This window comes from Hippocampus guttulatus, chromosome 9 (genome assembly GCF_054856545.1).
Source record: "Hippocampus guttulatus isolate MCC_2025c chromosome 9, RoL_Hgut_1.0, whole genome shotgun sequence".
Classification (NCBI taxonomy): domain Eukaryota; kingdom Metazoa; phylum Chordata; class Actinopteri; order Syngnathiformes; family Syngnathidae; genus Hippocampus; species Hippocampus guttulatus.
This window is the reverse complement of record NC_141269.1, coordinates 15,359,630-15,374,447: the sequence shown is the minus strand read 5'-3', so window position 1 is coordinate 15,374,447 and position 14,818 is coordinate 15,359,630. Positions and strand designations below refer to the sequence as shown.

The 14,818-nt window shown below is 40.6% G+C and overlaps 2 protein-coding genes across 3 annotated transcripts; both read right to left on the bottom strand.

The window, feature by feature from the left end:
- Positions 1 to 231: 231 nt before the first annotated feature.
- On the bottom strand, positions 232 to 6,729 carry rps15a (ribosomal protein S15a). The gene is made up of 5 exons (XM_086120587.1): positions 6,697 to 6,729; positions 5,805 to 5,942; positions 5,617 to 5,696; positions 5,356 to 5,441; positions 232 to 358 (listed from the first exon to the last, which is right to left on the bottom strand). Exons 2-5 carry the CDS (start codon positions 5,935 to 5,937, stop codon positions 265 to 267), a joined length of 393 nt encoding a protein of 130 aa, XP_085976713.1. The 5' UTR covers positions 5,938 to 5,942; positions 6,697 to 6,729; the 3' UTR covers positions 232 to 264.
- Positions 6,730 to 8,175: 1,446 nt separating this feature from the next.
- Positions 8,176 to 12,345, bottom strand: notum2 (notum pectinacetylesterase 2). 2 transcript variants are annotated; one of them, XM_086120295.1, is made up of 12 exons: positions 12,139 to 12,345; positions 12,038 to 12,108; positions 11,783 to 11,835; positions 11,266 to 11,361; positions 11,101 to 11,161; positions 10,903 to 11,015; positions 10,717 to 10,819; positions 10,051 to 10,239; positions 9,823 to 9,923; positions 8,780 to 8,927; positions 8,639 to 8,686; positions 8,176 to 8,479 (listed from the first exon to the last, which is right to left on the bottom strand). In XM_086120295.1, the coding sequence occupies exons 1-12, from the start codon at positions 12,343 to 12,345 to the stop codon at positions 8,176 to 8,178; spliced, it is 1,494 nt and encodes a 497-aa protein (XP_085976421.1). The 2 variants fall into 2 exon arrangements, with proteins under 2 accessions (XP_085976421.1, XP_085976420.1); XM_086120294.1 differs by having other exon boundaries at positions 12,038 to 12,345.
- Positions 12,346 to 14,818: the final 2,473 nt, after the last annotated feature.

Below are 14,818 nucleotides of genomic sequence, written 5' to 3'. Positions count from 1 at the left end.
ATACCAGCCGATCGGATTGTAAAATAGGACTACAAAGAAAAATCAGTGGTTGAGGTTGATTTTCGGGGTGAATGTAATATTCAAGAAATTAGTTGGTCAGCAAACATGGTGGAATTCTTCAATGAAATCTCCACTCTGTAATCTAATGTAATTCAACCCAGTTCTTTTTACATAAAGTCAGTTCAGAAGAATGCTGCTAAGTGAAATGAAATAATCAAGAGGACCAAGAACTTTACTTGGTTGATTTTATTTTCTGTTTACATTTTAGAAAAAGAATCCGAGGATTTTGCCTCCTGTATGTTTCCGTCTGGCCTCTTCGTGGTCCATGATGCCAGCTGAGGTGGTAAGTACAATGTATCTAGAAAGAAAGGAAAACATTCAGGATTCGTCAGTATAATCCTCCACACAGCAAATATAAATACACAAGCATTATAGGCTGTCGGGAAAGATTTGGTACAGCCTCATTTACATGCTTTGCTAAATTGTACGAACAGACACCAGTGGACATTTTTTGGAATAAAGGCCAGAGTTCAGTAAAGTCATTCACATTTAACAGAAGTGAACAAAATAGTAAATGTGTTGACCTTTGTTCGTTGACCTTCTGAAGATTCCTCTAACAATACAATATGCACCAAGGCTAGAGATAACGTCACTTATCACAAAAGTTGAACTTCAACCTGGTACATTCCGCATTTGTTAGCTCCCCAAACTGTTAAATTACAAGGTTACAGTAGTCTGCAATAGATGCACAAGAAAATGACATTTCAAGCAAACAATTCCAAAACAAACATGGCAAAAGACCCAGCAGGCCTGAACAACACTAACCAACAGAACATCAACATTAGCTGATCAGCTTTACAACTCAAAACCAAACACTAGTAGGGCTTCTGGTTAGGTGTAGCTTGACCTATGATGCAACACGCATATTTTAGTACTTTTTCCAAGAGGTGGGCATGGATGGAAGCTCCATTCGCGATGGATGCCTGTTTTGCTAATTTATGGAAAATGTAAAAAAAAGTTCTCACTTCGGTGATACATCATGAAGGTGGGACATTTAAGTAGAAGGATGCACTGGTAATTTCCTCATCTCAAACAATTTATTGGCACAATAGTTAATGGTGGGTACACTACTGTTGTATTCATTTTGCAAATGATGCTTGTGTGAATGGCCGTTTTCTGAAATGCCCAAGATACACAAAAAGCAGTGTTCCCCAAGTAATCGATGGAATAATAGATCGGATGAACAAAGCTATTTTGTATTTAATGATCAGACAAATTAAACAATTTTCAGTGGCACCACGGATGATGTACAGTAGTTGTGAAGTTAGTGTGTACCAACTGGGTACAAAATCGGGTTACTTGGCATCAAAGCAATGGATCCTCAGTACTATACAGTTGAGCTTGGATGCTACAGTGTGTCACTGCGCTAACTTGACAACTTTCACACCAAACCTAAGTACAGCAGAATCTCAGCTCACAAACTTCATGTTCTGCAACCGTAAGCTCAAACCAAATGTTAAAAAATGAATGTGAATACAATTGTCTAGCTTTCATCTGTTGCAGCCCGAGAAACCGCGGCCAGAACAAAAACATGGCAACAAGCAGACGGCGGGGCAATGCATTAGGGGCAAGGTGTTACATGCTGCAGAAGAGCGGTAATAGTTCTGCTGAAGCAACAATTTAAACAATGCATGGCGGCAGGGCTTCCTTCACATGAGCCATATTTAAGGTAGTTATGAACAAAAACGTGCATCTGTGTGAGACACGTTAGGCTGTTTTCAAACAGAAGCAGTTTGTCAACAAAAGCAATATTTGTCTTAAAAACGGCATTTGTCATCCGAGTCCCCGCTTGTACTCCCTGCATGATAAATAAGTAGTTAAACAAAAAACAGATGGATACTTGGACACCCAAGTTTCCAGAGCAAGGATGGAAGACGAGGATGCTGACGCCAAAACTACCACTCTGACATCTTGAATTTTGCTCTCAGAAGTGAAGACCTCAGACCCAAATCACTTTGATGTCATTCATACAAAAAGAACTTCAGGAAGATAATGATAATGCACTCAATCAAATGCATCAGAAAGAAAAAAGCCTTTACCACACCAGTGGAATTGCCACAATGATATAATGTCACACAGTTTGGGGGCAAATGCAGCTAGAGTACATCAGATTCAAAAGTAAAGTCTGTTTGCGGCGGGCACAAAGACAAGCTTGACAGTTGATGCAACTATTGGCACCCCACTACAAATTCCATGCACCAGGGCAAGCTGAACAGGACCGAGTGGCTTCAGAAACATGAAAAATTTTGGACCACTTTGTGGTGTGACACCACAAAAAGATGGAATGCACGCTAAAGAATAGTAGTAGGGATGCATAGCATGTATCGGACCAATAATTTTATCAGCCAGATATTGAAAACTATGATGTCACTTTTATCGGTTTTCAAAATTGAAAATTAAGGCTAACATTTTCACAGGTGCACGGTCCCATTCACTTGAATGAGAGCCGCAGCCGAGGTATCCTTCGGCGAAACCCGGTCAATGGCTGACTGACAATGATGCGAGGGAACCTGGTGTGTTTGACAGTGAACTTGCCCCGCTGTTCAATTCGGATACAGAGGATTAGGGCTTTGATGATTTGAGGAAGATTGATCAAAAATAAATAATGCGAGCTCATTGTTAAATACTTGAAGTACAACCAAATTCAGTTTTGCTCCCGCTGCCTTTTAAAAAACATACGCTAACGTGCATGCATGGTATCGTATTTTTTTTAAGCTAGCATATGTTTTACCATACCTGTATCCTTTAATACAATGAGTCATGTATATGTTAAATATAGAAATAGCAACCGTAACTGACATGCCTTTTAATATGGTGTGCTGTAAGGTCGTGAAAATACAGCATTTCATCACTTTAGTTTTGACATATTAAATATATATAAAAAGAGTAGTTGGGGTGTTAAAACTTTATGAACAGGTACCATACTCATCAGAGCTTTTGAGTTTGCTCATTGCCTCACCATCTGAAACGGCAATAGTTCAGATTGTAGCAAAACATTATATAACACCCTTGAACCCCACTACATTACAAAGTGGGACTGAAAGGTTTTATTCTTTTAAAAATAATAATCAGTTATCGTATCGGCCATACAGAGCAGGAAATTAGCTGTTATCTGTATCGACTGTAATTTCTCATAGCGTGCGTGTGTCACTTATAAGTAGAAGACATGGGTCCCAAACCCCAGTGCTAAACTGGCCCCTGGACTAAATTATTAAAGACTGGAGTATCCATAAACTCTTCCATTAACCGTTCTGTTAAGAATCTTGGAGCAATAACAAAAACTTCTTTGTAATTTATATCAGCTATACGGACGTTATTTGTGCACCTTTTACCACTCCAATCTCGTTTATAATTTGCAGTAAAAATAACCGTCTATGAATCATTTTCACAGTCTGAGGCGATGGCGCCATCCCACCCCAGCGCTGTGCACGAGAGGCACGGCTGGCTGGCTCCTGTGCCCACGTAGTGTTGTGCGATCATATGATGATTCACAGTATTAAAAGAAAATGTATATCCTGCCATATAACCCTATCATTTTTTATACTGTTTAATGTATTATCTTCCAAGTCTTTGTTTTTATTAGCCCTATTTATAGCTCAACACATTGAGCTAGCATGGCATCCATAGATCTACGTGTAGCTAGTAGCCAAACAACCTTACCTACATTTCTTCTTCGTCTATATATTCCTTTTGCATAGAGCCCTTAGTGTTTAGACCGAGACCACAGTCAGATAAGCCATGGGCTTCAGAACAGGCACAACTCAGCCTATTCAGCTCATCTCCCACTGAGCAGTGAAGGTTTGCAAATGTAGTGAAAGTTAGGGTTGGTACAAGGTTGCAAAGACTTTCGCCAACATTTGTAACGGTTGCAAATAGTTTTTGTCGCAAACAAAATTTGAAGATGTTTTCTTGTTGCAAAGATGGCATTTAGCAGCCAACACAACCACTGGGCGACAAGAAAACCTGCCTGCGACCATTAATACTGTCTGTGAGCATCTGGCGAATGTCTTTGAGACCATGAACCAAATCTAACAAAACATGTGCAACTTTCACAACTGCTCGCAAAACTTCGCCACGCAGTGGAATACGGCCTTAATTAGTTATGAGCACCTGCACTGGTTAAATGAGGGTTTTCTTGAATGTTACTTCATTTGAAACCTTCACAACTTTATTATTTGAAAGCTGGTTGCAATTTCAGACACTTTGAATGATATTTATTTGGCCACTGGATTTATTTGTGTTATTTTATTAATCTTATTAGGTTTAGTGTTTTTGAAATTTTAATTGATACACTGAAAAGAGATGAGAAAATAATTGTCATTCATTTCATGTAATTTTCAGGGAAAATACTACACTGGGATATATCTTATCAGGATATAAAATTACCCATCAAGAGAAAATTTGTGTTTACATTTTAGTGTGACGTACATGTCATACATCAAATTATTTCACAATTTGTCAAGGAATAAGAGGCAGTTTACCATTTAAGAGTTGTGTTTCCACAACAGTTAAGGCGTAGAAAAAAAAAAGTAGTGTGTTTCCGGTAACATGAAATTTCAGCATAGGGTCGGTAGGTCGGACAAAGTTTTTTTTAAATCTTTTTTTTCCATCAAAAATGTAAACAAAATAACCATAAAACAAGAAGACATTGAACCCGCCGCTACGCGGCCGCCGCCACGCGGCCGCCGCCACCTATTTAGTTTTCTCCCCGCTCCGGACTCGGGGGGCCGGGGCGCGCCGCCGCCAACATCCTCCTCCGCCCTTGGTGTTTACTCGGCCCGTGGTGTTCATCAAATAGTTCGCTGATTTTTTTCGATACATCAATGGATGCTACTTTCTTAACATTGCGGTGCGAGCATGCAACTGTAACACAGAAAACGCGGTTTAAACTGTCGTCGCACATCGCGGCCGCCGCCATGTTTCAATGTTGTTGACAGACGACAGGGCAAACGACGCACGTGCTCAACTTGAATATCGTGAGAGTTTGCGCCGATGTAAACCCTCTCAACAAAAATGTAGAGGGTTGTTTGAAAAAAAAAAAATGCCGACCGTAACGTTTTTTTCCGACGTAGAAATTCTCGGTCAGTCGGGTTACCGGAAACACACTACAAAACACAATTTTTGCTGACAAGCAAAAGAAAGATAATTTGGAGAATTAAAAAATATATATTCTGTTTATGCACAAAAAACATACCAATTCATGGCTCAAAAAACAGGGTCCATACCAAACTGTGAACTGTATCATCCCAAACCTAATCAGTAGTGGAATGCAGAGGCCAAGTGTGCAATTCTCACCCAAACTGTCTTGAAGGCAAAAGATTGTTCTGCCACTTCTCCAGATCCTTGAGCTGAAGATCAAAACGTGGACTGATCACGCCACACTGCACAAAACAAAGGCACAAATATCAAATCCAATTTATTTCCGGACAGCTACTCCAGATAAATATATTATAACTGGACCGTGAATTGACACCAAGCAAGCAAGTGTAAAAACAAATCATTAACCTACTAATATCAGAGTAATAAGCTGCTGAGTGGAATGGACCAAAACTTTACCTTGTTCAACCTTCCCGTGAGATTGACGACTATTTTCCCGGCTCTATGGTCATCAATGATCTCAAACTCACCAATGTAACCTGGGAAAACGTTGACATGAAATACTGTGTTAAAGAACATCTGACTGACAAGACTTTTGGGTCAACGAGTCAAATCAGAAATGCAAAACCAGGACAATGAACGCGTACCGTGCTTCATCATGACAGTCAGGAAGCGCACAATGACCTTGGAACATGGCCTGATGAGGACTTGTCGTTTCCCACGCTTCTCAGCATTGTTGATGCACTTCAGAGCATCTGCGAGAACGTTCATGCGCACCATGATGCCTACAGAAAACAAAATGCTAGGTGAAGAGACCAATTTTTCAAATCACTTTCAAAAATCAAGAAAGGGAACAGCTTCACTCGTTTTGTCTTTTAATAATGCTCACATGAAGATTCAACAATCTCAACTCTTCTAACACAAATCAATTGAGTATTAACAGAAATGCGGTTTTTTTGCGTAAGGGTGAAAACCGACACAATAATAGAAATATAAATTCACACACAAGCAAGCATTCTTGACATTTGGCATCAAAGACCAACACGGACCCACTGAGATAGCCAGTGGCTTCGACAAAAGCACGAAAGTGTAAACGCAAGCTTTCTACACATTTGGCTGAAAAGCCCAGCAGTGCACGACACACCACAGAGCCGTTGTCAGAGGTTGGTAAACGAGCTGCGCTTCGCTCTAAGCGCCGTCCTAACGCGAACATTCGGAAGACGCTCTCTATGGCGTACAATGCTTGTAAATATTCGCCGCACATCTTACGAAGCACCGTCTGCGTATGCTCAGTAAAATGGGTTTGTTCACGATTTCTAAGGCGCCTACGAGGTAGGCACTGCTCGGCCGCAGCAGAACGGATGGCATGTAGAAAAAGTCGCTCATATGATGCCGTGAAGCGATAGAAAGGGACGATGAACACTTCAAAAAGTTACCACATAAATACACTTCAAGACTATTATCAACATTAAAGTATTCACAATAAGATGAAGTAGATTTATAATGGATTGTATGTGACAATATTAAAAGACATCTCACCGGCTCTGCAATATGGCGGAAAGAGGAAGTGGAATGCAGTTGCAATGCATTATGGGAAACGTGCAACCGTCCATCATGTATCACTAAATCCCCGTTTCTAATGATCTTGACATTTACTCTGGCTTCTTTTGATTGTATATTGTATTTTGTTTATTTTTATGTTTATATTCTAATTTTAAAGCATTGCTGTAATTCCCGATTTCCAAATAAGACAATTATCAAATTTAATTTAGCGCCTACGTGTGGTGAGGATGAATAACTACACGTTCTATTTTTTTTCTTGCTGGAACAATTCCACTTAAGTTGAAGAACACGATTAATCAATTTATTAACATTTTCACTTTTGATATGTTATAATTGTTTCATGCGCCTTGGCGGGTAGTGGTTTGCACATTTGCCTTACAGTTCTGAGGTTGGGGGTTGAAATCTGGGCTCTGGCCTTCCTGTGTGTCGTTTGCAATTGTTCTCAGTTCTTGCATGGGTTTTCTGTGGGTACCACCCACATACTAAAAACATGCACATTAGGTTTGTTGATTTTGTGTATGTGAGCATAAATGGTTCTTTGTCTGTACATGCACTCCAATTTGATGGCAACAAGTCTGGGTCTACCTCTCACCTGAAGTCAACTAGAAGAGAGTCCAGCTCATCAATGACCGTAATGAGGATAGCACCATAATTTGTTTGGTATGTCTGTTTAAATTATTGACTAGTTATTTATTTGTTCATGCAAAAGAAAAAGGAATTCTTTTTTTTTTTTCAAAATAATGGACTCTTTATTGGGAATAAATTTGATTGAATCATAATACCCTTGTGATACACATCAGAGAGAACACATGTAGGACAGAGATTACTTTAACATGCAGTAAAATATATGTGTATAAATATGCTAGTGTCGCCTTGTGGGCTATAGATGAGTAAGTCACAAAAAAATAATTTGTCAGTGTGTCGGGGCTGCTTGTGTACAGTTTACAGTTAGAACAGGGAGCAATTTTATGCCCATACATTGAATGATACGTCTAATTCATGCTCATCAACATTTGTTAAATAATGGTAGCTTGGTGAAATCCACAACTAAATTGACAAATGACTGGGTAGAAATTATATGAATAAATACATGTTCCACGCAGCTAGTTGGGGTGGGAAAAAAAGGACAAAAGTTGCTAACTATAAGGAAACAAACTGTTGTTTGAGTGAAGTAGACAGTTGTGCGATCCTCAAGTCTTTTATAAATGTGACCCTCATTTCCACCATGCTCAGTTCAAGATTTAAAGTGTATTGTTTGTCCTCCCATTGCTTGAAATGGAAACACTGACCCTGCGCAAGACTAAAGGAAAGAAAAACAAAGAGAAAGAGACAAAAGCTTGACAATTGGATCTCAAGCTTGATACACGGAGGATATGGCATGACCCGTGTTTCTTTACTATTTTGATGCTTACATACATCAACACCTGACTTGGCCTCTCTTCTGCACTTATAACATTAGCCACTGTTGCCGCCTATGCTTGCAAGGAAATCTTTGTCTTTTTTAGGATTCAAGCCAAGCTTCCGAAGATCAAGACCCATGGCTACCAGCATCTGGAGCAAGGTGAGTTCCTGTTGCGTTGCCTGGTCCACCAGGGTGGGGCAGGTGGGGTTACACTGAGGCCAGTGGCAATTGTCCACCAGGTGAAATGGACAGCCTTTGGCTGGAGTTCTGTTGTTGCGAGTGGCTTCCAAGCTCCTGTCCCAGCAGTGCAGGGCCCGTGGTAGAGAAGTGCCTCGAACTTGGAAAGTCATCCAGTTGCTGAGAGAACAACAAGCAGGTGGGTGCAAGTAAGGACAAAAATGAGTAGTGACAACTTGTAATGTCTCAATAACTATCTCTGGTGTTTAAGAATTAATATTCTTTCAGTACAAGCCTATGGAACTGGAGCACATGAAATCACCACATATCCAATCATACCTTTTAGTAATCACTGTATGGGAAAGGCAGGAAGGCGCAAATACTGATCTGAAGAATCACAGAAACAAAAAAGGGCACGTTATTTGTCAGGTTGCTACTAAATTATATTATGCTTCAGCAAATTCTTCATTGTGAACATACGTAACATCTCTCAGGGAGTTCTTCAACTCTCTGCCTAGGTTCTGTATGTATTGCCACTGTTCGTTGCTCATGTGCTGTCTTCCAATATAGATGTTCTCCACTTTCAGCTGTTCTTCATCAAATAGCCACTGCACAACAAATAGAGGGGCTGCAGAGAAAACAAAAAGGTACTGTAACCGCAACTGGCATTTAACTCAGAAAAAGTAATGCTGAAGAATGCGATCACCGAGCTGAAATGAATTGAGAAATCTCGAGCAATCTGGATGGACATCAGTGCTTCGACAACTATCACCCTCTTTTGCTTTGCTGTCTTGGAATTTACTGTTAATATGGATTTCTGTAGAACTTATTCCAAAGTCTTTGGACTGATGAACCTAACACCTCAAATGAATGCTGAAAAAGTTAGTCATGCTGTTCTTGGCATGAGTTTGAATTTGTGGTGATAACTAACAGAAACAAAGGTACACAATTCAACACGATTCAGCAGTTTTTACCTTTACAGTCTATTTGCTTGGTTACTGATTGTTTTGGCCCAGTCTTTACATCCTGTATTTTATGAAATTTCACATTCTGCCAAACATTCTACATCCTGCTTCTCTTATTGTCAACACCAAGACACGACTGAAGAAAGCAGCAGGTATTGCGCAACCAACAAATGCAATCCAACCGTAAAAGGAGGGTAAACCCGGGTCACTCAAATACCATAGAAAATGACAATATCAACAAATATTTGATTTATTTTCCCCCAATAATAATTAACAATTAATGCCTGTTACCATTTAAGGTGTATCATGCAACAAACAAACAAAAAAAATAAAACAGAATGCAACAACAAGCACTTCCGGTGGCTATTGGTCTCAGAATTTGTGATTTTGGTCATAAAAATAATGAATTTATATTTGTGCAAACAAAGTATCTTTAGTTTGTCACACAGGAGCACAATGCATTGACAACCTTGCAAAGCATAAAATAATAAAAAGGACATATCCACTGTTGAAACTGAGCTATACGAAATGGTGAATCTGATTTTGAAGGTCACTTACAGGTCAAGGTAGAATACAGCTTGTAGCCAAAGAAGCACTGCCACTCCTCCCCTTTTTTATAGAGCCGACGACACCTACCAGGTACCGCACCATTCCACAACCTGACAAACCATACAACACAGACCGAGCTTAATGATTGATATAATAAATATCGACAGATCTGTCAAGTTTGGATGACAAGCATTACCATTTTGCAGAGAACCCTACATCCATTTTGGATCGCTTTACCTTAGGCCGACCTTGATTGCATCTTCAGGTGAACAGGTGACCGTTTCAGGGCAGTTTGATGATCTCTGGTGTTTACTTTCGAGAAACCAGCCAGAGTCCACCAGACCTCGGACCTGTGCCTCTGCACCAAGCTGCTCCAGATAATTGGCCACTCTCTCGATATTCAGCAACACTCCTGTTCCGCCAGCACTGCAGGAAGATTACGATTATCACTTAGTCGCTTTTACAGGAAAACTGTCGTCCGCAATATTTGGGTGGGCTCAAAGCAAATGGATGGACATATCAAACCCATCCATTTCTGTACCACTTGTTCGATTCGTTGTCAAGGGTTAGTGGCTGGAACCTATCCTCACAAACTTGTGAAAGGCAAATCACACATGGACTGATCAACAGTCAGCCACAATGCAGTTGAGAACGTGAAGTGGCAACTGCACGCATTCAGCAATGTGAACCGCTACACTACATGTAGTCCAACATCTCAACTCTCAAACTAACATCGGATTCCATTTCAGGTGGCAGGAGTATTGTTGAAGCAGCATTTTTATCACTGTTCGTAGTTGGCTGTCAAGACCGTGCTGTGCAAAAGTGGTCGGGAAAGAGCCAGAAATTGATTTGTCTGCAAAAGATGCAGTCAGCCGCTCATCTTGAGCAGTGAAATGAGCTTACCTCGTGCCAGACAACAGAACAACCTTGGCCTGCTTGATTCCTTTGGGAATGAGGTCTTTGATGACCTCTCGGATGATGAGCGATCCCATGAAAGCATACTCAGCTGGTAAGGAATACAGACAGGGAATGCAGGAGCGGTACAGGCATGCTAGTAGTAAATCTCATTTTCTTTCTGCAGAGACACACTTGCATTTGTATTTCGGTTCCTTTCTTTCTCTCTTCCTTGTCGTTGGCTTGGAGGAGGGGCCGGGGCAGGCCCAGTGCCACTCCAAATATCGCTGGAGCAGTATGGGATGAATCTACAGAAAAGGACACATTGACCGATGAACCTACGAGCCGTAAACCACCCCACGGTTACCCAAACATGATGATAGAGGTTCTTACACAATGTTCGTGTTGTGCCAATAAGGATTCTCGGCTACTTGGGATGACAATATGCCACGCCCTGTAAATCAAGCAATCGGAAATTAAACAGGCATCCTTATCCATGATTTAATCATTGATTATGGGAGTGCATATGACCAAGTACCGTACAATCAGTTGACTTACCAGTCTTTGTCAGGGGCCAACCCGATGAGCTCATCAGTCGAGGGATATGTTGGTACCTGGAATCACAGGTCTCTTTGCTGTAGCAGCACCAGCCGCCTAAAAAGAGGGAAGACTAATATGAAACATCCAGGCGCACGCGGAATAAGAACCAAACGCGACTCCAGCAGAGAGGCCCGTGTCGCGTATGAGTTGGAGGGCAATGCACCTGCAGCCTTGAATCAAGCATGCATCCTTTAATTTGAAAGAGCTAGGAATGCTGTAATGAAGTTGCATATTTTTATTAAAGCCATTCTTAATGTATTCCACGATCACTAACATAAAGTACACATCAGATAGACGACATGAGAGATCTAGTTGAAGCGGCATCTATGCGTTTCTCCAATCCGAAATACACAGAAGGCTGAAAAAGGAGAAACACCGAAGATGACATCTGCATCTAAATTCCAAGGGGGCGTCAACTGCAAACAAGCTGACCTCTTGGGGACCAAATTAACCAGAGTGTTTTTAATATACTCACCTTCCAGAAATAACAGCCATCTGCGGCTTCCTCTGATCTCTCTTAGGTAAAACCTGCACAACCACGAATCATTTTTTTTTAAGTAAAGAAATGTAACACAAGTGGTCATGTGGATCGCCACCAAGCATCTCACATTTTTAGGTTTGTTTTAGTGGTTATAATCGCTCAAAGAGAATTCAAAAATTGCACTCTGCTGTATATTCAAAGAATACAAATGAGATGAAGGTGGCCGTCAATTTCAAATGAGCAACTCACCCAGCTGCTGTCCCATCATTACACGTCACGTGCGGATTCTTGAGAAAGTGCAACCTCATTTCATCTGTCTGCTGTTTAGCTACTCGAGCTCCTGCAGCAACGTCTCTTGCCGATTCACCTTTTCTGATACCTCCAGTAGCTCTATTGTTTGAAATGTTCCCAGCAGAGAGAACAGCCTCAGGTGAAGGCTGGATGCCGTCGCCTGCTTGGGTCCCATGTGGAGATTTCTTGGAGGACTGAACTTTTGTATTCCTACTCCAACTCTCCCCCAGCAAAAGCAAGAAAGCAATCTGGCCAAGTATCTTCATGTCTGCTGATGATACAGTGCAATTCACTATTATTCATTCATTACAGGATGAATCAGATGAAGAGTGGACATACCTATTTCAAAAATAAGTAAAAACAGTGTCTGAAGTTGCCAAGAAGTTGGCCTGATGATGAAGTGAGCGGTAGCAGGTGTAAAAAATTGATGATGTCAGTCTTGAGTTGTAATGAAGATTTGACCATGTTTTTGATGAAGCCTCCAAATCATCCCTGAGCTTTATAGTGCCATCATATGGATCAGAGTTCCTCCCATTTTTCTCTTGAAGCTTAGCTCCAACTGACGACACACATCAAGGGGAGGTACTGGATGACCAGCGGTGAGGAGAAAAGATCTCCTTAACATATTGCTTTGCGCGCATTCAGAAGCAAAGCACTTTGCCATCTGGGCGCAGCTCAAGAACATGCTTCCCCGCCTGCCCCCCACGTTCTTTCTCCCCCCCCCATACTTCTCAGATTGCTCGAATATCCAGCCGCGGTCGAGATGGGACATAACTTATTAACAGATTACAATGAAAACATGTTTTATGCAAATCACCAAACTAGAGTAAGACATGATACAAAAACAAGCATCGAAATCTGTATTTTTTTTCATAGTTGAAAATTCATTCAAAAAGGAATATTGTTATGCTAGCGTTGTGGATGTTAGCACACCATTAGTTATAGTAGTTAATTTTGTTATAATAACGGAAAAGTAGAAAGGAGGCAAAATTTTTTTTTCTGGAGACGAACACACGACCAGCCGTAACATTAGGTACAGTTGCAAAATCTGAGGATTATTATAGGTTTATCAAGTTCAACACCTTCTGTCTTGATTTGTTTGTAACAATGGGTTTGTGATTCTGGTTGTAGTTTATATTGATGCAGTATATCTTGCTACTGGTTGTTTCTTTACATTTTTAGTCACTTTGACAAATGAGAAGGGCAAACTATTACAAAGATATAGCAGTAGCTTGCTGCGCAGTTGTGGTCTGCCCCCCCCCCCCCAAAAAAAAGCAAACTGTATTTTTAAATAATGGTATCACTCTCATAGTAAACTTACGAAGTGGGCATTTTTATCGACATCATTCTGACACTTTCTTGATTGGACCCTGTTTAAATGTGGCACGTGTGTGGCCGGTCTGTCAGTTCTCAGCATTTGACTGTTTTAGCTCCATTTCGAATTTGAAATAGATACTGAGAGTTAAAGATTTCTTTCATTCCTTTTGATTGAGACATTTGAAGCATAGTGTCATACGGGTTTTTTACCTGTGGCTGCGTTTGGATCCAGGTCAGTCTGGAGCCTGCAGACTCTTGGAGAGTGCGTTTGATGAAGACAGACAAACTGTTTGAAACTGATCCTCTGCCGTACTCATGGGATGACTCAATGGTGACATAGCGCTGATCACGAGCCTTGGGGTTCTGAAATTCTCATCAATGAAATGCACACCATCCTAACATGCCAATCACAGCAAATGATGGATGCTTGAAAGGCCAAGCATACAAAGGCAGTGGGGGTCTATGCGGCATATTTGGAGAGTGAAAGAGTGAGGCACTCATAAATGTATAACAATAAAAAAAAACCCTCAGACTTAAGCTCCCTCTAAAAGTCTAGAGTCCTTACGCATTCAAAGTTCAAGGCATTTTCTAATATGAGTCAAACTTGCAAAAATGAGTATTGCTCATTGTTACCATTATTATTCAAACAGTGGCCATTCTGTTTTGAGACAACGAAGACCATTGCAATTAACCCCAAAAAATACAGCACAAACAAGACAGAACAGTTGACCAAGTATTTTACTTTGGCAGACAAAAACAGAATTCTTGACTTAGTTTCAAGCATTCATGCTATTTTAAACTATGGCCAGAAAGAAAACAGAGCTCGTAAAATATGCGTGTGAGATCATATCACCTAAATGCAGTAAAAAAATGGACCCTAAAGACATCACTATACTGAATTTGATCCCCCAAGCTGAATAATTCTTCATTCCTTCAGTTGTCTAGACCATCTTCTAATAAATCAGTGCAAAAATCGGTTTAACAGATACCCCAAAACGCGTTTCAAAAAAAAATGAAAGAAGCTGCTGAAACCGTATCAGCAGATCAACAGAATATCACAAACCAAGAGATGGCGATGCTGCTATTTAGATTTTCTTTATTTGGTTGGATAGAGTGCCATTTTTCTTTTTAACCAGAACAGATTAGGATCGATGTTGTTGCCAAGTTTGAAGACAACACATTTTGACTGCTGATATAGCATATGAACTGAAGGCCTATTCACATACTTATGATCAGCATATCACACCTGCAGTGTTGATCGACATAGCCTAAGACAACCTCTGATTCATTTTTGCTCTGTTCTGAAAAAAGCATTTAGTGGAGTTTTGTAAATGACAATGGCACAGTACATCACCTCCCCCCCCCCCCCCCCCCGGAAAAATGGCATGATGTTCAACTCATTCCACAAATTCCTCAATTCAC